Genomic DNA, 27,060 nt, shown 5'->3' with positions numbered 1-27,060 from the left:
AAGCCCCTTTCCCCCGCCCCTTCTCGCGCGGAAGTGACGACTCGCGCCCCGCCCCCTCTCTCCTTCCCTCCCCCCTCCCTCCCGGTGGTGGCGGCGGCGGCGGCTCCGGTCCGGGCGCGGCCGGGCGGGATCATGGCGGACGGCGTGGACCACATCGACATCTACGCCGACGTGGGCGAGGAATTCAACCAGGTACGCGCCGGCCGGCCCGGCCCCTCCCCTCCTTTCCTCTCCCTTCCCTTCCTTCGCCGCCGCCGCCGCGCCGCCTGCAGGCCCCTCAGCGAGGCGGCCGGGCCGGGCCGCGCCGCCGTTGCCGCCGCCGCCGCCGCCATTGTTCGGCCGGCTACCGCCGCCGGGCTTTTCCCGCCGCCGCCGAGGGCGCGGATCGGGGCGGGGGACGACGAAAGACAACAGGCCGCGCCTCAGGCCCGGCCGGTCCGGCGGGTGTTGGCGGGCAGCGCCGGCCGCGGTCTCTGAGGGGAGGCTGCTGGCGGGCAGGGCGCGGGAGAGGCCGCGGTGCGCCGGGAGCGAGCGCCTTCCCTTTCTCCCTCCTTTTCCCTCCCTTCTGAAGGCAGGAGCGGCTCCAGATCCCTCTCCCGCCCCGCGCAGGAGGAGGCCGTAGGGGACGGGACCCCTCCCGGATGCGGTGGGGAGAGCAGCTCCTTCCCGGCGGCTGAGGGGAACCGCTGCCATTGTTCGGAGATGAATAAAAAAAAAAAAAAAAAAAAAAAAAAAGCGCCGAGCGGTAACAGTTTCTTGGCCGCTCTTTGCGGGGGAGGCAGGTCTAGTGCGGATTTATTCTGCAGCGCTGGAGAAACTATCTCCCTTTTTTATGTTGGGTGGGTTTGGGTTTGTTTTTTTTTGGTGCGCTGTTCTCTCCCTAGTCGTTAGGAAAGTCGCACGGCTCTTCTTTAGAGGAGGAGCTCTATTTTAGTGAGGAAGTGTGGATGTAATAAACACAACTTCCCTGGATTACAAGCCGTCCGCTTTTCTAGTTCTTTTCTTACCCCTCATCTTTCCCAAAAAGCAGTGTGCCTACTTTCCTACCAAAACCTGATGTTCCTACTGGTTTTGCGTGCCATCTGTCCTGTTTGTGGCTCTTGCACTTCTCCAGGTTGTGTTGCCCCAGATTGCATTGTTCCTGCCCTAGAACATAAATAACCGAGAACAACTGCACTTTCACACCTTTACTGGGCTTACAGTTGTATGCCTGCCTGCCCTACACAGAACTGGGAAGTAGGTAACAGGTTATGGAATTCACAGTTAATTTGGAAAGCAGCTTATAACTACCTCAGGAAACTTTAATTCTTTAGATATTTATTGATAAAGTAATTCAGAAGATTAGTAATCTCCTAAAGGTATACTATAAAAAAATGCCATACCAGCGAGCAGATGATGGAGAGGACTGATTTGCTCTTAGTTTGCCTACACATGAAGGTTTGTCCCTTAGAAGACCCATTATATGAATTTAAATGGGGATGAACCCTAGGACAAATACCATTTAGCATAAAAGTACATCTCTTCAGTCTCTTTAATAACTTGGTTTTCGTTTAATCAGTTCCAGGTAAAACACTGATAGCAAATCAAGTTTTTCAGAAAAAAACTAATTTGAATCCAGTAGTGTTTGTGTAAATTCATGTGTGCAGAAGTCCTCACAGTAGAATAGTTCTGTGCTGTAAGTGTAGTGCAGACAAATGCTGCCAGAACAAAAGTGATGGAGGTGCTCTGTTGCACTCACAAGGTCCTGGTCTACCCAGGTTGTGGTTAATATTGATGCTCCCTGTAGCCATGGTGCAAGGAAGGGTGATGGTACAGATGAAGAGAGTCTTGTGGTAATTTGGTTTGGCTTATTCCAGCAGTCAGGAGTCCCTTTTGCTCTTTTTGCTGTATTCACCCCAGTTGCTCTCCTGCTGGGGCTGCATTTCTGTAGTCTGCTTCGTCAGTTTGTGATCCTTGCAAGATATAGGGCAGAAAAGTGAGAAGAGGCTGGTGCCCCTTTTCCCTCAGCTTGGCTTTGTTTTGTGGTTGGTCTTTCTTTTGCCCCAAAATTTTGCTGTTTGTTCTTTTCCAAGTTTCATTTTTGTGACTTTCATGTTGTCTCAGGACCTGCTCAGTTGAACTATATTACTTTAAAATAGAAAGTTTTACTGAGAGTGACACCTCTGCACTTTCCCATTTCCTTCTGTCAAGTACGAAAGGTGGCTAGTTTTTACTGCCTACACTATTACTACTTCTGACATCATTGTGATGGGTCCTCTATAAGCCTCTATTCATGAATTACTGTTTCTGATTTGAAGCTGACAGCTTAAATCGGTAAGACGGGACATGGTTCTGCATATCTGTGGATGGCTGAAGATGACAGTTAAGAAAATGCTGTAGGGAGAAGGTGATTTGCATTACTTGTTTGTTTATGTAGTGGACATTTTACGGAATGCCATACTTGTAGGGAAAAATTGCTTTATGTGTAAAGCAATAAGCTGTTGTTTTTTGATTGTGTTGTGCTACGATAATTTGACTTACCAATATTTGTTCACGTTGGACTACAGGAACCCTTTCCTCTAGTTTTGCCAGTACCAGGGACTGAAAAATATACTGTGTAGCTTAGTTGTTCTGGGTACAGTATAACTGTATTTATACCCAAGCTGGGACAAAACTTTTGTTTGCATCTGTAGTAAATTAAGACTCTTAGGGCTATTTAGGACTTGTGGCTGGATGATCTGCCTTGGGTTGTTTTATCTTGTTCTGGGCCTCGAGGTACTCATCCTTGAGGCTCTTCGGGGATTTCTTTTTTTTTAATGCCTTTTTCCAGGAGAAGGGAGGGTGGAATGTTCTGCTTGATTAGCGCTTAATGAACCACAGGTTATAAGGGTGAAATAAAGACCACAGAGCCATGGGTTTACAAGCTGGCTAAGATGGATGACAACTGAGAACTGTCTTGGGTTGTATTTAGTGTTGGTTGCAATGAGCTGACTAACTTGACTTGAAGTCTGATCTTTTTAATGAAAATGCATCTTTCCCATTCCATCTGGAGCTCATCAAAACTATGTCTGTCAGTGTTGCCTCTTACTCTTTCATGAAGTTACTGTTCATCATTATTGTATTCTTTGTCCTTGGGCTTACAGCTTTACTGGGCTACAGCTTGACTCCCACCAGCTGTATTTATTTTTTTTAAATCATGCTTTCCCTTTTTTTGCGCTTTTTTCCGCCTTTTTTGCACGCTTTTTTTTGCTCCCCCCCTTTTTTATTTTCAGAACTTGGTTGAGTCATTTTCCATTTTGTTCTTTTAAGCTGGCTTCCCCATCCAGTGGTCTTTCGTGTTTATTTAAAGTCTCATTTTGAGATGAGAGTCTCATAAACGTAGTACATCCTGCATACATTGCTTGTAACCTGTAAGAAATACGTACTGCATGGCATATTTTACTTTGACCATCTCCCTAGATGTTACTCATCTTGCTCTTCAAGAAACAGATCAGTGCTTCACATGAGAACTGCATTATCTGCATACAAATGGCTGAGGCTGGCATTCTCTTGATGGCAGGAGACCGCGGTAAGATTAGGGGCGCTTTAGCAAATATCAGGGTATGTTTTTGTACACAAAAGCCTAGAGTATCAGTGCATGATACTGAGATAAGGAGGAGCCCGGTGCATGAGGCCAGCTTGGATCTGACTCAAGGTTGCCTGCAACTTTGGCCAGCAAACCCAGTTACTTTCCTGCAGTCACGAAGATGTGACCGTGCGTTGTCAAATTCTCTGATGCTCTGATCAGCTTTGCATTTCCCAAGTTTGTTTTTTCACATAGACACATGCACATAATTAAACAGTAAAAACCTGTTTTTATTATACATATTATATGTATGTATACATATAAAAATCCTTCTGACCAAGCAGAGGATACAAAACAGTTTAAGGATTCTAATGCTGTGGAAAAAACGCTTGCTTTGTTTATACTCTAGTGAGTATACTTGCATAGTTGCATTGTAGATATGTCTAAACATGCCCATAGTGTTCTAGTTTGATATTTAAATGCTAACAAATTAGAAATGAAAGAGTTTTGATTTTGTATTTTGTAACTGGATAATAAAAGTGATTTAGATGGAGTAAGCAGCTAAGAGGCTAATTATCTGGAAACCTCTGTGGCTACAGATTCTTAGGAACGTGTTAGTTACTCTCTTGGCTTCTTATCTGTACCACAGAAAAAAAATTATTTTTTTGTGTAATAAATAATAAAAGCTAGCATTTAATGGCCGCATAAACCAGGTTATTAAAAACAGCCTTTATATCAGGAGGACAGTTATCTCATTATGGGAGGCGATGGACATATTGTGGTATAATAAATTTCTACTCAGAAGGACAGAGCTGTCCTGTTCATAAAAAAACATAAGCTGGCAGACCCGCATTTATTATAAAATTATATGCAATAAGGTATTGCACATACTATTTCATCAGTTCTGTTGATCTGCTGAAGGGGGCCTGGGGAAGAGATAACCTTTGTATATTTGCAAATATCAAACTACAAAGAAAACTTGAAACCATCTCATCTGGCGCCTCTTAGCTTTGTTCTAATGCAAACAGTGATATCACCTACATTTAATTTATACTTTTGACTACTTGTGAATTTTTAGTTACTCTATTTGACAAGCGATCAGATTGCTTAAATTTTAGTGGTGTGCCAGTTGTAGAGCTGAGAGTGTTTGGGCCTGTAGAGTAAACATGAATTTTATGGTCTAACAAACTTGTCCACCATGGTGGATGGTTCTGCCACAGGCAGTGTGCTATTTTAGAAACATCAAAGGCCTGCTGATTTGTTAAGGTTCCTGTATGTGTTCAGGCAGCTAATCGAAACCAGAAAGATTTTTGCTTATCTCTTTAACTTGTTATTCTTCAGGATCTACAAACTTTAAAAAGTGAGCATGCTAATGTGTATTTAGAGTTTTTGACCCCATACACTGTAACTTGAATTAAAAAAATAAGGGAGAAGCTGGATAATTTGCTTTTTCGTAATTGAATGTTTTTTGGCGAAACAATAGCAATTTTTTTCATGAAATTTTATTTAAATCACCAATTTTTTTTAATGTCTTTTTGGAGGTGTAATTTAGTGTTTAACTCTTAAATTGAACAGAGTTGAGCAGAAAAAGCAAGTCTCAGAGATGTATGTAAAGTTTAAAGAAATTTTATTTTAAAAAAAAATTAAAAAAAATCCAAAACGTCATTTGTAATGGGAGTGACCAGTTCTTCTCAGCAACTCAGAGGAGTATGGCTGCTAAGTTCCAAGAAGAAATTACACTTTTAATTTGTCCCTTCTAGATATGACCTTGATGTTCCATGTGTTTATGGCTTTCATATTTGAATGTTGCAAAACACTGTGAAGGGTAATTAAAATACAAAATACTGAGGAAGGGCTGAGTAACTGGAAGTGTAACAGCTAGTCTGGCATGAATATTTGAGAGCATTATCTTTTCAGTACCCTTTTTATTCATCCAGTCCCACTTAATAGCACAGAATGTGGAATCTCAGTCCTGATTTTCCAGAGCAAATGGTCTGGTATTTCAGACTGTGGTCTAGTTAAAACATGGGCTTTGGAAATGTATTGCTACTCTGAGTTGGTTATAGAGGGGGCCAGAATAACGATGCTGACTTTGTTTCTTAGCATGTTTATCTGTAAGATTGTGAATTACTATAATTGAGTAGAAATAATTTTCCTTCGTGCTTGATGGTCTTCTCTTAACTAAGGAAGTCGGAAGAGGTCCAAAACGATTCCTGGTACGGGCAGAGCATTTGTTGAAATAGCTAAGACTAGAGAAGTAATGCTTCCTGTATTATTTTTCTTACTCTTCTGCATCTGGGAAAGAAGGGTGTGTTTAGGTAAGTTTCCATGGTACACGTATGAAGGAGGAAGGGTTGTGGGATCTTCTGCAACAGCCATCGAGACACCTCTCTCCCATCTACACTTGCAGTTGCTGACTCAGATCATTCTTAATCATCTAACCACACACCTTGTTGACAGACTGGTAACTGAATTCTATGCTGATGCAAAACCAGCACGATGTAAGAAGAGATTATAGTGAACAACATCAGGGTTTCTGTTGTGTTTTTATTGATTTAAATTAAGGCACTGATGCTGTTGGGTGCTTTGCCTGCCCCCCCTTTCCCCCCCCAATTACATGCAGACTGTGCTGCCCTGCTATTTCTCTCCCTCTCCTTTGATGGTGACCTGAAAGCCTATGTGACAGAAACTTGATCTGTTTCAGAGGAGTTTCTTGCCACTAGGGAAGTGCAGCAGAGCTGTGGACTGCTGCCTACTCTGGTATTTTGGCAATGCTGACTTTAGCTTTCTCGGAGGGATAGGTTAGTGTACATCTGCTGTAAGACTGGTGGCTGCCCATTTGGATCTGTCTACCAAGACTAAATTCTACTTCCCTGGAGTCGTCATCCATACACACAATGACTAGAATTACTGCATGTTTAGCAGAGGATTTCCTTAATTGCCTTGTGACATCATCCTTAATCTTGCTGGAAGATGTCATGTTTAGGCCTGTCCCAGGCTGTTCTTTGAACCTACTTTCATGAGCTGTGATGATACGAGGAATCAAACTGAGACAGAGAACTGGACAGACTAGGTGAAAATATGAAACACTTAATGTAATGATGATAAACTTATCTTAAGATAAATTTTCTGTTGAAGTTTAGGGTGTATTGGGACAGTGCAGTTTACTGAGGATCAAATCTACTTGATTGACAATGCCAAAACTTAGCTTACCTGTTTTTTGGGGTTTTTTTTTCTGTTTTAGCGATACCCTCACTGTATGAATACAAGTTCATAATGAATGTTTTCTTATTTTCAAGACAGCTGAGCATCTGATGATGGTTGTGGATATATTGGGTTTTCAATCAAGATTGCTAGCTTTGCAGCCCCATTTCTGTGGAATCCAACTTGATTCTCTCTAGTCACTATATCTGGTACCTTGAACTATTCTATCTAGGATGTTTGTGTGGGCTTCTAGATAGAGATTTACAAGATAGTGGATGCTGAAATATCTCCAATATCAAACATGGTGAGGTGGTTTCTGTTCTGGATCAGGGTGAAGTCCAGGAATCCTCTGCAGGCTTTTGAAGTCCAACTTTTGCATGTGGCAAAGCAAGCTATGAAAGTCACTATAAAAGCTGAAGCTTAACATTAAACACTGCTAGGCTCTCCTAAGCTTTGTCAGACCACTGTTGTTCACTGAGAAGTTATTGCCTTCCTGTCAGTAGACATTTAGATGGTGCCTCTCCTTCACACAGATCGGGCTGTTCGATCGTAAGGGATTGGTAGGAGAGTAAAAAAGGATAGCAGCGTCCCATTGTGGAGTTGATCACCATTGAATATGGTGAGTGACTATATAAGATGAAAAATGGCAAGCATCAAAAGAAGTCTTTGTTTTAAAAATAGTTCCTTAATGCAAATATACAACACCCAGCTTCATTCATATTTGGAGTTAAGCAATCCCACTGATTAAGGTTATGTTGTATTTTAAAAAAAGTTTTTGCATGTTTTTGTGAAGGAGATTATTATCATTTATAGTCAACATGTTTTACCCTTCTCTTAATTGTCTGTCTTTGGTGATGACAGCACAGCTGTCTCTATAATAAAAAGTAATATGGCTTGGTAGTAGCACATCAGCAGATTGAGGCAGTCAGTGCTTAGGCCCCTCCGTCTACCCAACACGCTGTTTGCATGGTCTACTTCAGATGAAATTTAGTCTGGCTTTTAGGACCAAATATTCTTACCACACTTCCGATTCAAAGCTATCTGAAGGACCACGGATTGATCTTGACCTCTCTGTTCCCATTTAGTAGGTAAGATGCAGTTGTTGAGTGCATGAAGCAGAGCTTCTGGAAAGAAACTCGCTTCCATTCCCTCTGAAAGGAATCTAGTTCATTTGGCTAGAGCTGTGCTGTAACCTATACCAACCCAAGGGAGAAGGGAGTGATTCACTCCAAAACCCCATGCTGCTTTTCTGAACCAAAATGTTCCAGAGGCAGACTTATGCTGTAGAATAGTCCCTCTGTAGCCCATGAATAAATGTTTAATAAATATAAACCCTTGGGTTTATTAAATTTAATGAAACAAAATAGAATTCTGTCCCTGTCTGGCCCCTCTGTGAATGAGGAGATAAAAATCAAGTCAGGAATGCAGTAGAAATCTGAAAGGTAGAATGCGGAGTTTGTCAGTAGAGTTCTTGAAGCTTGGTCTGTTTACTCTACCAAATGTTTTGATGGAAAAAAGATTTGCTTGAGAAAGAATGTTAGCCTCTCATTTTGCACGTTGCTTATGTCTCTAATTCTGGGAGTAGGGCTTGTGGGATTTTCGGATTTCTGTTTATATTACAAGGGCAAAAGTATTGCAAAACAGTGGCTAGAGGTACTTTTTGTGGATTTTTTTTTCTGTTCACTTTAGAATATAATAGAAGTCATAAGAATTTTATATACTTTAATGTGGATGAAACTGGGGCTTAGCTTTTTAGCGGGAGTGTTGTGTAGATGTTGGATCAGACTTGCCATGTCTGGAATGTGCAGCTATCACAGCATTTTGTTTCAAGTAAGTTTTAAGAGTGTTTATTGTTAAATATAATCAAGGTGTCTTTTGTATTTTAGGAAGCTGAATATGGTGGACATGATCAGATTGATTTATATGATGATGTAATTTCTCCATCTGCGAATAATGGAGATGCCCCAGAAGATCGTGATTACATGGATTCTCTCCCACCATCTGTTGGGGATGATGTAGGTAAAGGAGCTGCACCAAATGTTGTCTATACATATACTGGAAAAAGAATTGCCTTGTACATTGGAAATCTTACTTGGGTAAGTATCCTATTACTATTTAGGTGTAGCCAGGAGTTTTATAATTATGAACATAGTTCTTTGTAAATATTTTTGGCTTAAAAATTGTTTTAAATTAAGAGTACAGCAAAGCAAGTGGGTTTTTGTTGTTTTGTGTTTTTTTTTCTTTTACCTGAAATTTAGTAAGCCTGTCTGGAGCTGTCTTGATGTCTAAAAGATCGAGGAAATCTTCAGTAAATATGAACTTTAAAGTTTCCTCTTGTGTTTTAACTGTTATGAAGGGGTATTTGTGCTACCACTTTCTTAAGGTTTTCAGAGAGCTGAATGAAAGAGGAGAACAAGCTTAAATTATCAAGTACTGTATGTCTGGAGATACTTAAGACTACTGAATGAACCTATTTTTCAGTAAACCCTTGCTGAAGTTTTTAGTTTAAAACGGAACTGGAAGGTTCTCAGGGATTTTCTTGAAATTACTTTGCGCCTTTTTCCACTTCCCTTTTTCCAGGGCAGTGAGTCTTCCAACAGAACTGTTTTCAGGTATTTGCCTTGAGGCTTATTTCTGCCGTCCTAGGAGTAACAGGTTTGGGATAACTCAATGAACTGCAGTTGCCCTTAAGACAATTACTTTTGTTAGCATTAAAGCATTTAAAAATCAATTGCAGTTAGGCAAACAAAGTGCAAGAGCTGGTCAGTAGCTGAACTAACTGGAGTTTATATCTGTTTACCTGAAATCAAATTATTGCAAGTCCACGCGTGAAAAGTTCTCATTCAAGGCTTTTTCCCATCTGATTAATTTCTCCCTAGTGCTAAACTTGGAAAAGAATGCTTTATGGGTGTTTAGGTGTCTTTTCATTGCTTATTACAGTATCCTAATTTCAGGAGCTAAACAGGTAAGTAAAGGAGCAGTTGACTTAACAGTTGTACCATTCTAAAATATACAAATGGAATTAGTAAAATGCACATGAATTAGATGAACTCATCCAAGTCAAATGTCACAATTTCTAAAGCAAGTGGCCCAATGTGCAGCAGTTTGTACCTATTACCCATTATTAGGCTTAACAAATGAAATTATCCACAAAAAGTGCATTTATTTACTTTAGCATTGCTATTGTGCTTGTTTTCTTTGTGTTTAGCTCTCAGGAAAGTAATTTGTTGAATTTTTGAAAGAAATCTTGATTTGAGAGAGATCAGATAAGCAGTTCAGAATCTTGAAAGCCTGCTTTGCACTTCCCATATGAAATTTAAAGAGGTGATGGAGTTACAGAACTAAGAAGAAAACCATAATTATTGGTGTATTTGCGTATCTTCAGATATGAGTGAAATTGTTAAATGGTGCATAGTAATTAATAGGAAGTTACAGCAAGTAGGTTTGGTTAAGTGGGAGCAGTTGTTTCTAACCATAGTTTCTGTACCAGTTTCCCTTCTTTTGTCTGTAAATCCTGCTATATTTTTGCAAATAATATGTAGTTCACTAAACTCTGATTAGTCAAAGCTCTCACAAAGCACCTGGTTAATATGGCATTTTAAACTGACTTTTTTGTAGAAATAATAGAATTAGTGGGAGAAAAAAATGGATCGGGTGTGGAAAAAGTAAGTTACTGAAATAGTTCAGTTGAAGCCTTGCACTCTCAGAAGACAAAAGTTACTCAAATACAAATTTTTTTTTTGTATTCTGTGTGGAGGAGTTGATGCAATGTAGCATAAGGGGAAGTGTGTATATTTTTAAAACTAATTTTCTGAGAATTGTAAAATATAAACGACTGTTCTCCAAAAGTCAGAAAATATTGACAGCCTGAATAAAGTATTCCTCCTGACCAATTTCACACACACACAAAAAAAAAAGGCATGGAAGACTTAGTTGACCTTTTCATGGTGTTTTAGATAAGCTTTCATAGCTTAATATTAAAAATATTTTTCAGTGGACAACAGATGAAGACTTAACTGAAGCAGTTCATTCACTGGGAGTAAATGATATTTTGGAGATAAAATTTTTTGAAAATCGTGCTAATGGCCAGTCTAAAGGGTAAGAACTTGTCATTTGTTTTTTTCTGTAAATGGACTGAAGTTTGAGAGGGTGGAGAAGGGCAAAGAGTTTCAATTTTCATAACTGTCAGTATGTGAACTGATAATGTTTGTTTATTTAACAATGACTGGGTGTATAATTTCATACTAATGACTTAAATTTCAGGCGTCATTTTTTATGACGGTATTGCATGTCTCACTAATTTGTGAGTTAAATCTTGTTGGCACTCTTCATTAAGATTCTACTCGTAGATTTCAGTTCGTGTGGTGGTGATATTTGTTGTTCCTCATAGTGTAAATAGTGTTCCCCTAACCTCCATTATTATATCTTTCTTTACGTGCTTTATTTTCCATTAACTGTTGAAAGTGAGCGCTTGAGCCCATTTTTCACTGGCAACCTAATCTTCCTTGCATGAATGTGCCTTTCTCTCTCCTTAGTAATAATGAGAACACACTGGATGCTTAATAATAACTTGATCATATGAATTAATATATAGTATATTGATACGCTACCAGAAAGCTGCCTTTGTTGTGATATATTTTGATGCATCTTGTACTTGCACTTGTGGTGGTTCTTGTATGTCCTAGAATGAGTTACTGTATCTGTTCTGAAAACTGGACTAAGACCTGTAAGACAGTTTCTGTATTTAGTTTTCAAGTATTCTTTTGCTTACTGTGTGTAACCTTTTTCATGAGGCATCAGGATATCCAGGAAGTGGAAAAACTGTGGTGTAACTTTTTTTTCTTCTTTCTTTCTTTCTTTCAGGTTTGCCCTTGTGGGTGTGGGATCAGAAGCATCCTCCAAAAAGTTGATGGATTTATTGCCTAAAAGAGAATTGCATGGGCAAAATCCTGTTGTGACTCCATGTAATAAACAATTCCTGAGTCAGTTTGAAATGCAGTCAAGGAAAAGTAAGCCTTTCTCATGTACTGTCTTGGAAAAATAGAAGTTTATTCCAAAAGTAGTACTGCAACTTTTTCTCTCGGCATCTGATAATCTCTACGCGGTTTAAAATAGCTATATAGTACTTCCAGTAAGGTGAATGAAGTTGCAGTTTTGTTTGAAGATGGTCCTCTTAAAAGTAAAAATTAAAAAAATCACTTAATGTACTGAGGATCTGTTGTTTTGGCAAGAGAGAGCACTCGCTGAAAGAAGGTTGCAGCTTTGTGAAACTCTTGTCTTATGGTTGGAGAAGCTTTCTCATTTTCTTGTGGATTTCATTAAAAAAAAACCAAACCAAAACAACACAACAGCATTTAGAAATTTAACATTTCTAGACAAATTGGACTGAATTCTGATGTCTGGATAAGTTGTGCTTCTGACAAAATGGCGAAGAGAGATACTGTGTTGTGCTTTCCTCCAGCACGTTGTCTTGTGCTTCCCAGTCCTCATGTGTAAATGTGTTCCTTTGTGGCCTTGCGCTGCATTAGAAGGACTGACAGTCTCCCCAGATGCTATTCCATTAGTATGTGGATATTGGAACACTGTCATATTTTAGCAAAGCGCTTTTTCCTCCCCGAATAGCTTTGGGTTTGGGTACCGAGAAACAAGTTGGTGCTCATAAGGTCATGCTTTAGTGCCGCATAAAACTTTAGATTGAGTTGAAAAGTTTTAACCTATTTTGATTTATGTAATTACACTTTTGCTTTTCCATTGCAGCCACACAGTCTGGCCAGATGTCTGGGGAAGGTAAAGCTGGTCCCCCAGGAGGAAGCTCACGAGCAGCATTTCCCCCTAGTAATAGAGGGCGAGGTCGTTTTCCAGGTGCCATTCCAGGTGGAGACAGATTCCCTGGACCAGCAGGGCCAGGAGGGCCACCACCACCTTTCCCAGGTAAAATAATTCATATATGGAGTTCCAGTTTCATTTGTGTTTTCTTGTATTAATGCAGCATACTTATTTGGGGAATTAAAAAGATCAAGGCAATTCAGTAATGTGCTATAATCGGTGTTCACCGCCGGATTATAGGATTTGACAATATTTCTTTGTTGATATTCAAACAGGGAGTTGTACTTCCTGAATTTCATAGCAATGTCATAACATTTTTTAGAGACGTTCTTTATAATGTGTTGATGTACATATTTTTAAAGTATGAAAAAACTAAGATAGATCATGTTAGCAAGTAGACTTGTCTTTAGTGCAGTGTGATTCAGATTTTCTGATTTGCTGTATGTGGTGAGAATGCCTGTGTTGCAGAGCATAAAGTAACTCTGTTCCTTACTGCATTACGGGTTTGCACATCATCAGAAATTCAGCTTTGATTCATGCCTACTGAGAAGTCAGTTAGTTGGTGCTTTGATACCACAAATTTGAAGAGGAGGTATTAACGTTTAGTCAGGTTTCTGATACGGGAGAGATCTGTTTAACAATCAGGCTTGCATTGCAGTGAAGTTCTCGTTTCAGCTTAACTAGTTTTAATGAATGTCATTGAGTAGATTGTCTACTAACAGTCAAAGGGATGTGGTCAAATTGAAAAATTACTAATGAGGACCTGAAAGTCGGTTTGGGTACAGCATCTACCTTACCTTCTCCAATATAGTTTTTCCTATATTTTTAATATATATTGTATCTTATGCCCCATATGAAAGACTAGCTGTAGGTATAAGTAGGATGCAGTGTTTTCTAGGTTTTGTAAGCTTTTGGGGGTTTTGATAACAACAGCAGGTGATGAAGTGATTGGCGGGGGTGGGTTGCCAGTTTTCAAGTTAATGTTCTCTTTAAATATTGATAGTCAAGCAACTGTTAAAAATTTTCTAAGCTATTGGACCCAAAGTGGGACCATGCATGTCTTGTGTAAGTTGCAAATTGTTCAGTGGGGTTGATTTTGGTTTTTTGTTGTTTTTAAGAATAAAAAAAAGCAAGATTTTTAATGATTTCACTAAGTTTTCTTTCTTTGTATTTATTAACTTTTTTAATTTTTTATTTTTATTTTAGCTGGACAAACTCCCCCACGTCCACCTTTAGGTCCTCCTGGCCCGCCAGGCCCACCAGGCCCTCCACCTCCTGGTCAGGTCCTCCCACCTCCATTAGCTGGACCTCCTAATCGTGGTGACCGTCCACCACCACCAGTTCTGTTTCCAGGACAGCCTTTTGGTCAGCCTCCACTTGGGCCACTTCCTCCAGGTCCTCCACCACCAGTACCAGGATATGGGCCACCACCAGGTCCACCACCACCTCAGCAGGGTCCACCTCCACCTCCCGGTCCATTTCCCCCTCGTCCGCCTGGCCCTCTTGGGCCACCCCTGACTCTTGCACCTCCTCCACATCTCCCTGGGCCACCTCCAGGTGCTCCACCACCTGCACCACATGTGAATCCAGCTTTCTTCCCCCCACCTGCCAACAGTGGCATACCTACTTCAGACAGCCGTGGCCCACCTCCGACAGATCCATATGGCCGACCTCCACCATATGACAGAGGTGACTATGGGCCACCCGGAAGGTGAGTACTTTTGGTGTGATGTGCTTGGTAGCAGATTTTACTCTTGTAGGAAGCATTTGGTTTTCCTTTTTAATGCAAATGTTAAAAATGACGCAAAATAAGGCTGGAAGGGATCCCAGCAGTCATCTAATTTGCCCCTTTTCACTTCTCTCGGTGAAATACCTCTCAGAAGCATGTTTGTAGCAGTAAGAAAATCCTGAAATGCAATACTAGTAATCTCACTTTCCCTTTTCAGCTCTGAATTGTTTGTCTTCACTGTTTGTATTTGGCAGTGTCTTTATTCCATGTGTTCTACATGCAAACTTATATATCGCTTCCTATGCAGCAGCTTCTGGTTGCGCTTCTGCCTTAACTTGAAATTCTGACTTGTACCTTTACCATTGTGCTTTGCAAGCTGTCTTTTTAGAATGCTCTGGAGCTCTCCTTTTTGAATATGTGTGTATGTTGAGTACAGTGCCATACCAAGCTCATACCATTTTCATCTTTCAGTAGCTCTGCTAGTCCCTTTTTTCTTCCAGATTCAATTCAAAGTTAGTCTTTGTCTCAAAAACCAGGCGTGATTTTACTGCAAGACTTTCATCTTCCTGTTCTGTCAAGATGCTGCGGCTCATTTGGTGCAATCTTGCTATGTTTGTAGCAGTGGCTTTTCCTATGGTTAATCCTATCTGGGACAGAGTTTTTGAGTCTCTCTGACTTGACTTGTCAAGTTTTTCACATCTTGTTTGAAACATCTTTTTCATCTGTGCTTTCAAGTATCTCTGTCTTGCTCCTGTTCTTGGTTTTCACCATATTTGTATTTGTCATAGAACATTTTGGGATAAATTGTAAGAAAGACTTTTTTACATAGTTACGTTTGGATTTTTCAGTTGTGATTTTACTGCTAGCATGAGAGATGCTTCTCTTGCTTAAAATGTTTTCTGCGAAGACACTTTGCTTTGATTCTTCTTTTACCACAAATTTTAAAAAAAACCACGCATCTGTACATTCTGTGTTCCTACAGAAACTATAGAAATTCAAGTATTTGGCTTAATTGCCTGAAATATAATAGAATGATAAGGTGTTGGTTGTTTTTTGATGGACAAAATCGAGGTTGTCTGCAGTTTATAGAATGTCTGGGGAGGGAAGGAGTGGGAATAGGACAGTATAACTTACTGTCCAGTATTTTCATTAATAATGTTAAAACTATCATCCATAACTATTTAAATTGTCATTAATTATATATCATAGGCGTTTCACTGGAAATAACATGTCCATAAGAGAAAAATTACATATTCCATTCTATGGGAGGCACACGAAAAATAATACTCAAAACTCAGGGAGGTATGAATTTTTAGACATTTCCTCTTATGCTAAACTGGCTATAGGATCTTGTTCCACTTCTTGCAATTAAGAGGATAGCATTGCTTATTATTCTGCATTTTCTTTCTACCAGAAGAACTAACACTGTTCTAGAAATATCAAGCAGTGGGCCAGTTCAACAGTCTCAACATTTGTCTCTAACGTATTTCTCCAGATTTTCTATATGATACAGAGACTGGCTAATAGGACACTGCAAAACTTTTGGAAAAATTTTTGTATAGGTTAACTTCTGTTACTTTGGAAACCCTATATAGGTAGCTAACAATTAAAGTAAAAAAGTGTAATGAGTATGAGGATTCTGCTTTATTGCTTCCTCCTTACTGTGACCAGTCTGGAGATCAAATTGGAGCACACTGAACTTGACCAGAAATAAAAAAAACAAAATTAGCTGTAAAATATTGAAGTATCATTCAGAAAATTGAGTGTTTTAAAGATGATAGACTATATTTGCTTTTCATAAGTTACAGCATTCTGGTCTTAGTTAAGATCTGGGAAACAGGATCATATAGTTCTAATTCCAGTATTGTTTTAAAAATAATCTCTAATTTTGCTCAAAGTCGCATTGCCTATGTACATGTATTTCCACATTCATTCAATTGGGATAATATCTACTTACATACCTTCAAGGATTTTATGAAAATTATAAATATTAGTAAAGCACAGTATTGAAGTGCTGCTGAATCTTCAAAATAGATGGGATGAACAAGAATATAAGTCTATTTATACAGCAATGTCTTAATTGTTTTTTACCTTTTTTCTTTTTTTTTTTTTTTTCTAGCTTTCAGGATTTTATACTGTAACATGGTCCTTAACAAAAACCAAAACCAAACCCAGATCCTGCTTTCTTTTCTGTTTGTCACTTTGCTTAAAGTTGCAAACTTGGATTGTTAAAACTGCAATGATAGCTGCTGGAGTTTTTCTTAACCTTTTAAATACTAGTTTTATTGCTTGCAGAGAAATGGATGCTGCAAGGACACCTCTAAGTGAAGCAGAATTTGAAGAAATCATGAATAGAAATAGGGCGATCTCAAGCAGTGCCATTTCGAGAGCTGTATCGGATGCCAGTGCTGGTTAGTAAAACTCAATTAATGTGTTTGCTATTCTACCCAACTGAAAAGAGTTTATAGCTTTTCTATTAGGAAACTGGCAGCCCTGAAGCCACATTTTCCTAATAGGAGGCTGAATTTAGGTACAACATATGACTGATTTTGTACTGTGCTCCAGTTAGTTTCTGAGAATGCCTTCTGAGTACTGATCTGGACAGTATTTTAGTATTTGGTTCTACAGTAAATGATCTGGATGGCTGTTGAAGAGAAGATACTCAAAATGGTAATACTATCACAGATAAAAATCTTTGATTTAATTTGTATAGTTTTCTGATCGTGATCTTGTATCATTTTCAGGGGACTATGGAAGTGCTATAGAGACCTTGGTAACTGCCATTTCCTTAATTAAACAGTCCAAAGTGTCTGCGGATGATCGCTGTAAAGTTCTGATTAGCTCTCTTCAGGACTGCCTTCATGGAATTGAGTCCAAGTCTTATGGTTCTGGATCCAGGTAAAACTTTCCTCTTCCATCTGCCCTTACTTACAAAAGGGAAGGTGTAGCACAGGACTAGTTCTCGGAGAAGAAACTAAGTTATGTAAGAAGCATAATGATTTGCTGAGTTGCACAAGAAATCTGTGAAAGACCAAACAGGGGTTTCCAGAACTTAGCCGCCTTCTAATTAACCCTCTTTTCAAAACTGATCTGACTAGCTTAAGTTGAACTCTTAGTTTTAGTTAGTATCCTTTCCTACACGGTACTCTTGCAATTAAGATGTCCAGTGCATAATTTTTATTAGAATTCGCTATTGAAAATTAAGACTGAGGATATTTGATGCCAGTTTTCATTTTGCTTAAAAGTAATCTTCTCCACGTTTGTCGCAGTAGAAGTACACTCAAGTTGTGGAAAAAAAGTTGGTCAGAATGATTTTGCCTGTCGTCATTTGTCATACAATCTAAAAATCGAGAGTAGGTAGATTTAAAATTCATGGACTCTTCTACCTAGTACAAGTAAGAGATTGGTATTTCTTTCAAAGCTTAAATAATGCCCCTTTCAGTGTTAGGACAAACACTGAGCCTCTAGTTCATTTGGATATTGTAGCAGTAGTGTAGTTGGCCTTGAATATTAAAAGCACAGACAGCTGGTTTTGGCACATGCTTTCAGTACGCAGATTAGCAGCCGTGTTGTAGTGATCATTTGAGGTATGGTGCATTCCCCTGGCTGATTTCAGCTATCTCATCCTCCATTTTGAGCATGCACTTTCTGACTTGATAGATTAGAAAGTGGATGCACCTTACTATCTGTAACTGAGTTCTTAGCCACCACCTTTTATACCAGCTATCTTTCGTGTTATATACAAAAACATATCTGCATCACAGTGAACAGATAGTTCTCTCATACCCCTTTTTGATTAAATTCGGCATGGGGATGGCTTGTATTTTGAAGAAAAATTTAATGAAGTAATTTCTTTTAGAAGACGTGAGCGATCCAGAGAGAGGGACCACAGTAGGTCACGAGAAAAAAGTAGGCGCCACAAATCACGTAGTAGAGATCGTCACGATGACTATTACCGGGAAAGAAGCCGTGAAAGAGAGAGGCATCGTGATCGTGACAGAGATCGCGATAGAGAACGAGACAGAGAGAGAGAATATCGTCATCGTTAAAGAAGGTGAGTGTTCTTGAATTTTACTGTTACTGACTTACTAAAAGTAACTACTATAGGTTTGGGATTATTTACACCATTAATGTCTGCGTTTAAGTGGTCCTGCAGTATGTACTGAATCACTTTCTTCTTGCAGCATCTGACATGGACATAGGTAAGTAACAACAGGTAACTGGTCTTGGGAGGGAGGGAGTATTTGTGTGACTATCTTCTGCAGTTTGCATGCTGCCTTTTTAATTTTAGGTGGTATTAATGTTTGCGTTTTTTATGAAATGTGATTGAACCAATTCTTAAAAAAGCAGTAAGCCAGACTGGTAAGTCTGCTCTCTGTAATCTTAGAAGATTATATGAAATTTATGGTTGTATTTCTTACTTGTATTTTAAAATATTAATTTTGTGTTTTAAAATCTCTTTGTGTAAGGACTGCAGCATTTAGCCCTTCATATGTCATGTGTGGATTATTTCAATTTAGGGAACACATGTATATACAGTTGCTGTCCTTGCACAAGTATGGCGGTGGGGTTTTTTGGGTTTTGGTTTGGGTTTTTGTGTTGGTTTTTTTCCCAGTGAGTTTTACTCAAATTGAGGAAATATAGCCAGACTTTGCTCTTTATTTTATGACATGTGACCTGTCAGTATCTTCTGCCTTATAGCTAAATTCAGGTGTTATCTTCAATAGGATTTATGATCAGTTGTTCCCTACCACCCTGATTTTTCATCCCCTCCCCTCTTTGACAGTAAAGTCGTTTTATGAAGACTAGTAAACAAATGTGTGACACAAGGATTGTTTCTTTTCTGGTTGTTCACAAACTAATGTGTTCTTTTATCTCGTATATCCGCAGTCCTGCATGCATCAAATGTCTAGATAGCTACAGAGTAGCATGCTAAATAATGCTTTTTTCAGTGTGCTGCTGAGAGCTTTAAAATACATAGAAATGTTCATCACATTATGTAATGTACCATTTTGAGGATTGGGAATTCAGGCTACCCATGATTCCTTACATTTGACAATTGGAAAAACCCCTACCTATTCTTTTGTCTGCAGTGGTCTTTTCCCTTTTTAGAAGAACTTCCCACTACATCTACATTAAAATTGAAGCTTGCAGACTTGCCTGTCTGCCCAACTTTAATTTCTTATATTTACCCTCAGGTTTAGTTTCCGGATTTGCATGTGGTATTTATTCATGGAAGTTCATTTAGAGAAGCTAAATGGAGCAAAACCTTTTAGAAATCATATAAAATGTAGTATAGTCTGAAGTGAAAATATAATTTTGTATTAGTTAAATGTCAGTTTTTCAGTCAGGTTTTTGTGTCATGAACTCCTTTGGGAGAGAACAAACTGATACTAAATGCTGTAGTCTATTGAGTATTAAGTGGGTTGTTGTCTTGGGTTCACATACTAACAGGGGACACACAAAGCAGTAACTGACCTAGAGAAGGGGAGTCAAAGGCTTAAATAGGAAGGTGAGATGTGGCAGCTGAAATTAAGTTGGCAATATATATCTGTTAATGCCACTTTTTGTCATAAAAAATGGATTGGTAGAAATATTTCTGGAATTGCAGAAAAATAGCAACTGTGGTTCTTAACTGTAAAATATCAGAGCATAAAAATACAGATTTAACAAAAGTAAATGTAGTTTCTTTTGTTGAACTGGATTTTTACTTTTTGTCATAAATATTTGTGATATTTGCAAATAGCTGTTACTAATAGGAGGTAACCATTGAGCTGAGTGATGGATGCATTTCCAGAGTGTTTTCCTTCTGGTGGAGATGAGCAAGCCATACTAAAAATTGTTAATAACCTGGAATTTAAGATTTTTATTTTTTTTTTTTTACCCTTGGCATACTTTATTAATGTAGCTTTAATTTTTGTGTATTTAGTGTTGTGCATGTAGATACAGAGTATCTGTGCCAAGTACAGATTCCCTACCCTGTCACCCCAAGAAAACATACCAAATAGCATTAGGTTGCATTTTGTAATTTCCAAAGCACAGTTTTAAAATGAGACTGTGGTTTCAGTCTTGTTCGGGTGAGATTTATATACGCAACATCCTTCAACTTTGTTGTATGCTGGGACTTCTCTTTTCTTTCAGAGGGGTTGTGTAGGTAAGGTTCCCTTGTGCAAAGAAGAAAATAGGTCCCAAGAACTTGATTTAAAGGGCAAATTTAGTATTCTGCGTGTAAATGAAAGCATTTGGTATTTTTTTAAAGTTAAGTTGTAAACATTTTGTCTTGTTGCTGTCTTAATGAAGAAGAGCTTTATTGTAGTTTTGGTTTTATATATTTATACACACACACCTATATAAAGGAAATAGAGTTATCTCCTGGTTTGTATGTTTCATTTTCACTAAGATGTATGTTGCCATACATTTTTTTGTTTCGTTCTTTACATTGATTAATATTCATAAACGGATTTAACAGTCTCAGTCATTTAATAAATATCAGCAGTGCTGAAAAGAGTTACTCCCCATATTACTGTGTTTTGCCAGATAACATGAAGTTGCCTCTGTGCCTGCACCCTATGAATGGCACCTATACTTCTCCTTATTGTGTACCTATAGTCATAACTGTGATACTGTACTGGCATTTTTTTTAAAGTGTTGCACATCTAGTTTAGAAGGATTTTAAAGGTCCATTGTGAACATTTTTGTATACAGTGAAATTCAGTTTGTACTGTATTACATTTATAGAGATAACTTACTAAATGTGTTTATAATAATAAAACTCTATTAAATAAAGTTTAGATGTACCATAACAGGTATTTACACTTCTGTTTGTACACTTCATGATGTAAAATTAAATTCTTGCAAGATTTTTGTGCCTTCGCTTGAGTAAGGTTTTATGTACATTGTTAATCCATTCTACAGTATTACTATGAACTGAATGTTTCCTTGAAACATCTTGCCTTTGCTTGTAGAAAGCCTATAGAGATAAAAGAGAACAATGGATTTAAGACAAATGTCTAACCTGTATTAGTCAAGAAAACTAAGAATCCAACAGAATGACATTTAGAAGGATTAAAAGCAAAATTAGTGTACAAACAGAATAGTAATGTAAATTCATCAGCATGAGTCCTGACTTTTTTTAGACAGAATTTTATTTTTTTAGGTTAACTGATACTCAATGATGTATTTCTAGCTGATACATTGTCCCAATCTTAATCTGTCTGAATTTCTATAACTGCTGAATGTTAAATTTTTCATTTTATGTTTTTGTTATTGGGTTGATTATTTCCTATTTAAACTGGATTTGGACTGAATTGCAAAGACAAAACCACAGCATTGTAACAGTTGATATGTATGTAGACTTTGTACTCCATATTTCATGTTTTTTCTCTGATTTTTCTGCTCTCAAACCACTGTAAGCAAAATAATTTGAAGTTGGAGGCTCACATGCTTCAAAAACTGCTCTCAGCTTTCTCTGAAATAGTTTCAGCTTTGGAGTGATCTATCTAAGAACTAACATGGTTGAAATTTTTTTTGGTGTCAGTAGGAGGGGAAATGGTACTGATAGTTCAAGTAAGATTCATTATATTTTGCTTGTATGAGTAGGAACTGTCCTGTAACAGTGTGTTAGCAACCACTTAAACATCAAGTGAAGTATGAAATTAGCCTTTTAAGAAACCTTGTTAATTAATAGGAAAAATGTCTATTTTTGTAAGTTACTTTAATAATGAGCTTCTAGGTAATACTGGAATTTTAAGTGAATCATGTGGTAGCATTGTTCAAGACCTGGGTATATGTACCTGTCTAGGATTATTTCAGATCTTCTTAGTATTAAGCTATTATGAACCTTATCTACCTAATCTCTCTTTTTTTAAAATGTGTATTTTTGAGGAAGCACATATGTGGGGCTGGCACTATTCTACTGCATCTAGCATTCATCAGAGAAATAATGATTTCTGCATCTGATTCAGTATTTGAAATCCACCATAGAGTGAAAGAGGCAAGCAGTGCCACTGTTTTATGTGCTTCTTAAAGTATTTTATGGCTACTCTGGTGCTTTATAGAAACATATAGCTTGTTTCTTAATGTTTAGTGATTTCTAATTTTCTTGAGGGTGGTAAGATGGTTTGAAAAACAAACTGAAAATCTTATGCCATTGTTTATTTTCAAATGCATAACTGCATAACTTCTATTAATTTTTTCCCATGAACATGTTGCTGTAATTTTGTTGTCCTCTGAGGTGTCTTTAGACACGCTTGTATTTTCGTGTTCCCCACATCCTGTGCTTTTTTCTTTTGTTTGTGAAATCAGTAGTTTTGACAAATTTGAGCTTGTGAAAGTTCCCCAAGAAACTTTAAAGCTTTATAGTATTTGAAACATAAAGAAGTTACTTGCAAGTGAAAATGTTGGTTTGATGCAGTGTTCTCCAAAGAATGAAAAAATTCCGTTTTTTCCTTTTGCTCATTGTGGTTTGAGAACTAAGATTTCTTTTTACAAAAAAGAAAAAGAGAGAGAGAGAAATGAGAGATCTTCATTTTTATGTTTTCCTGTGGCAGCCTGATCTACCTTTTTATGTCTTCCTCATATATTAATGTGAAAGACTTGCCAATAATTAACATCTTTTTAATTTGTAAACTAAAGATTGAGTTTTCCGAACACACTCCTCTGTTCATCAGTTATTTTTGGTGAATAGACAGGCAGGGATAGTAGGAGAAAGACATACAATGAATGAAACTAGTTTGGGACCATTCTTCTTCTTCCCATGTAAAATTATTTATAAAATCAGGAAATTGTTCTAGTGTTGATATTAAATTATACACTAAGATTGAACAAAGATGCCAGGTAAGTACATTAATTATGGGGGGCGGGGGGGATATGCAACAAATGGAAGAAGGTGCTAGTGGTGGTAAAATAATCTGTACATGTATGATGAACAGAGTTGCATATGTATCTCAGCTTACATGCAGAAAGACAAATATAGGGTCAAGCTTGAAATTCCTTCTTTCTCACTGTATTATAGCTAAAGCATCACAGTATTTGGAGATTTGTGATGTTCTGGAATGTAGGTTAAGTTAAAACAAATCTTGGCTTTCTGTGGGATTTTTGCTTTGTGTATTTTTTTCTTTATGTATAGAATAAAATAAAGGAGAATTACATGGAGTAACTCTTAGGAGCTATTAGGATATAATAACAAGTGTGTATCATGCATTTTACTGAAATGTGAACATGTTGGGAGATTGAAATTCAATCCCTGAAAATATCAGAAGTTACACTACGATAAAAAAACTTGACGGGTGTATGCACATACAGCTTTAAACTACTGTAGAATTTTCATACGTCTGAAAGCTGTTTAAAGCTTTTATATGCTTATTTGGATAATTGGAATTAAAGGGAAAAAATCAGTTGCTACTGCAAGATGCTTTATATATAAGAAATCTATTGGGTTTTGTTGTAAGAGTCTGTGGAAAAAAAGTGCTCAAGTTGCATCTTGCATAAATATAAAAATGTGTGATCACTTAAGTTCTGGGATTTCATTTTTGAAATGTTCTGGCATAAACCCCTAGCTTTTAAACCACAAAATAACTATTAACAGATAAGTCTGAAATTTGGGCTTTATTAGTAGAAATGCTGAGAAACCGATTGCTGTATGGTGTTAAATTCTACAAACCTAAAACATGCTTGGGACAGATAGCTTATACAAGCTTGAGGCAGATGGAAAACAGCAATGCCAAGAAGTACTGACTAGAGATTTAATCTTTTTCTTTTTTTTTTTTAATTGTTTCTTACTTCAATATTCTACTTGCTTGTAGAATACTGAAAAGGGCTGAGCATGAAGGTATAATCCATACAGATTTATTTCTTCCTTTTGGAACCACAAAGGCTTCCAGTTTTGCCAAGAACAGTGGCAGAATACTTGGAACCAAAATGTACACCACTTTGGATTTTAGTTGGTCATGTTTTTTAAAATGAAGGTTCAGTGTGTTGCTGACCATCTTAAGAACGCTATAATGAAAAGTATTAATCCTAAGTCCAGTTTATCATGCATTCTTTAAAGTTCCTGTAGTTCCATAAGCACCCTTACAAATCTAGCAAATTATTCCCAGGAACTGAAGCTTTCTTATGCTAGTATTATAAATCATATATATGTTGCTTTGGATCTGTTAACTGTCGCCATAGAAGTGATAAAGATCCATTATTCTTGCCACAGCAATTGTATGATGAGAGCAGCAAATTCTGACACGCAGTCTCACAGCTGTCATATACTTCCTTTCTCCACTTAAAAAACTGAGATTCTCCCCTGTCTGTTTGTGCTAACTTAGCTCGCAACTCTGAACACGTCTTCTTGTGGAGGCAGCACTTTGTCACTTTGCTACTAATTAATTTTAAATGTACGTAACAGCTATGGAAATTTTGGTTTCTGGGGAAGGAACTTCCCCAAAAGTAGTTACTGGATGATACATTCATGATTTGGGAACAAAGTCTGCGAATAAGAAAAGAAATTCCGGTCACTGCTTTGGATTTGAGTTAGTTTATGTGAATACTGTAGTGTATAGAGCCTACTTGGTTATACGTTTATTTTTAAAGTTGTTATTAACAGTCACTTTGAGGAAAGGAAGAAGTGTGTCAATTGCTCATGCAAAAATTGAGTGCTTTGTTTTCCCAACTGCTTTGAAATTATTATAGTTGAAGAATATTTGACAGCTGTGTACTGGTGCACGTTCATGAAATTGCTCCTCTAAATGTCTTGTTTTTCAAATGAAAAATTTAATGTGTTGGTTTTTTGAACAATTTGATTTAAACTATTTTGAAATTATTGAATGTTGAAATTGTGAATTATTAATGAAATGAAGATAGCTAACTGTTTTGTAATGGAATTCAACTGAAATCCAGTGTATGGAATTATACCATCCCAAGTATTTTGTGAACTCTTACAGTAATTAACTCTGAATGGTGTGGTTCCTTAATTTGCCAAAATAGATGAGAGTAGGAAGTAGGGGCTTGGGGTTTTTTCTAAGGCAAGTAGGCAAGGAAACCTGCAAATCTATATTGTATTATTTGAAAAGTGGGTTCTTGTGATTAAACTACAAGTGTGTATTTTTAGATGTGAAGCCCATTCTGCTTGCCACTAGTCTGAAAATTTTGAAGTACTGGTATCAGATTCTGTGCACTTTTAAATGTTACTGAGCTGTGAGCCATCCACTTCATTATATAATCAGTGCATTACTTAAATGTCAAACCAGCTTAAAACTTCTGTAAGCGGGCAGGTAAAAATGTAAAAACCTAGTTGTGGCAAAATTACCTTACGTGCTTGTTCGTTCACTCTTGCAGAATGCATACTTTAGGAAATGTTCTATATAAATGTTTCCATCAGTCACAGGAACAGTAGCTATTTCTTCCTTTATCATTCAATACTTCAACTGTGAATTTTATATTCTTTCAACTTTGTTGTACAACAACACTAATTTTTAACTATTGTATTAGAAAACAGTTTCGTGCACAAACAAGTAGCTACTGCTTCTGGGCATTTTGTGTTAGTTTACATTACGGTGAAGTAGATGCACGACTTGTGTATGTATAGATAAGCCAACAATTTTCTGTGTATTATGGGGACTAGCAAAATCTACATCACAAATTTTGACACATTACAGCTGAAGGAAGAGGAACAGCGTGCAAGACAAGATACGTTCTTCAAGGAAAGATGCTTGTCCAGCAGTTTGCTTCATGTGATTGAACTGAGCCTGTAAGGATTCATGGATAAAATGAACAGGAATAGATCTGAATAAAGCAAATCTGCATACATGGTAACCAGTAGCTCTTTTACTTTTTTATGTTGCTTAACTGTTTTATTTGAGGGAAACCTGTGTGATTTAAACCTTATAGCTTTTGCAACTTTATTACTGGTTATATACATTTGGCAATTATAATGTGCAAGCAATTGGAAAAAGTCAAGTAAATGCTTGTTTTTATAGTAGTTTGTTCATGTTAAACTGTTCATATGATAATGTCTGTACACAGCACCACTGATTACAGTAGATGTAGTGTTGTAATAAACTGTTTAATGGGGCTGATGTGTAAAGCTGTTCAAGTTATTTGATGTTTACACCTCAGGGAAAGTCTTGTGTTCAGCAATATTTAAAGATAATGTTACAATGAAAACATTGATGCTGTCTTTAAAAACATCGCAATAGTCTTGCATATGCCTCAACCTAATCTTGCATTCAGTGAGTTAAACATACTAATGTTGCTCTCACACATTCAGTTTTGATATGAACATAGGTGGTTACATAAAACCTTTAATGCTATTTTGCTTTCTAGCAGTGTTTACCTAGGTGGCTTGTGAATTTGCTAATTGACATATAAAACTGTAAAAACTGCAGCTCTTTGTGGTCTGTTTTGAGGAGAGGTGGTCCCAGGTCTGTGATCTTATCACACTGAAAATTTTCTCTCTCATACAGCCTTGATCCTGATTGACACTACAGTTAATATAAACTTATACTGTTCATATGAACTTAAACTGTCCATATTAAGGGATGGAAAGGTTAGGTTCAAAAAAACCCAAACCAAAACCCTGCAGTTGTTTACAGTTTTATAGTAATAGTGCTTGTGTGTGTTCCCTCTCCACCCCCAAGGCCGTAGCAGTCTGTACATAGTTGTATATTAGAAATGTGCCAGAAGAAACCAGATGTTTCCATTTTTCAGACTTTATGGGTTTGGTATTTTCTTAATACTTTGGGGTTTATTCACATATGCATATAAAAGAGAA

General features: G+C 37.7%; 1 protein-coding gene across 5 annotated transcripts; it reads left to right on the top strand.

The window, feature by feature from the left end:
• Positions 1–60: 60 nt before the first annotated feature.
• On the top strand, positions 61–26,365 carry CPSF6 (cleavage and polyadenylation specific factor 6). 5 transcript variants are annotated; one of them, XM_075058114.1, is made up of 11 exons: positions 61–192; positions 8,635–8,844; positions 10,743–10,846; positions 11,612–11,757; positions 12,506–12,679; positions 13,781–14,285; positions 15,513–15,605; positions 16,599–16,714; positions 17,048–17,201; positions 18,166–18,357; positions 25,946–26,365. In XM_075058114.1, the coding sequence occupies exons 1-10, from the start codon at positions 133–135 to the stop codon at positions 18,350–18,352; spliced, it is 1,749 nt and encodes a 582-aa protein (XP_074914215.1). In that variant the 5' UTR covers positions 61–132; the 3' UTR covers positions 18,353–18,357; positions 25,946–26,365. The 5 variants fall into 5 exon arrangements, with proteins under 5 accessions (XP_074914215.1, XP_074914213.1, XP_074914214.1 ...); XM_075058112.1 differs by having other exon boundaries at positions 18,163–18,357; XM_075058113.1 differs by lacking the exon at positions 25,946–26,365 and adding an exon at positions 18,488–25,939 and having other exon boundaries at positions 18,163–18,357.
• The last annotated feature ends 695 nt before the right edge of the window (positions 26,366–27,060 follow it).

This window comes from Buteo buteo, chromosome 26 (genome assembly GCF_964188355.1).
Source record: "Buteo buteo chromosome 26, bButBut1.hap1.1, whole genome shotgun sequence".
In the NCBI taxonomy this organism is placed as follows: Eukaryota; Metazoa; Chordata; class Aves; order Accipitriformes; family Accipitridae; genus Buteo; species Buteo buteo.
This window is presented reverse-complemented; position numbering and strand designations above follow the sequence as displayed.

What these genes read in the sequence shown, in the direction of transcription:
- CPSF6 (XM_075058112.1), top strand. Translation starts at nt 133, where the DNA reads ATGGCGGACGGCGTGGACCACATCGACATCTACGCCGACGTGGGCGAG. An exon ending in ACATTGGAAATCTTACTTGG is followed by an intron (nt 8,845 to 10,742) that starts GTAAGTATCCTA and finishes AATATTTTTCAG; the next exon opens with TGGACAACAGATGAAGACTT. An exon ending in AATACTCAAAACTCAGGGAG is followed by an intron (nt 15,606 to 16,598) that starts GTATGAATTTTT and finishes TATTGCTTGCAG; the next exon opens with AGAAATGGATGCTGCAAGGA.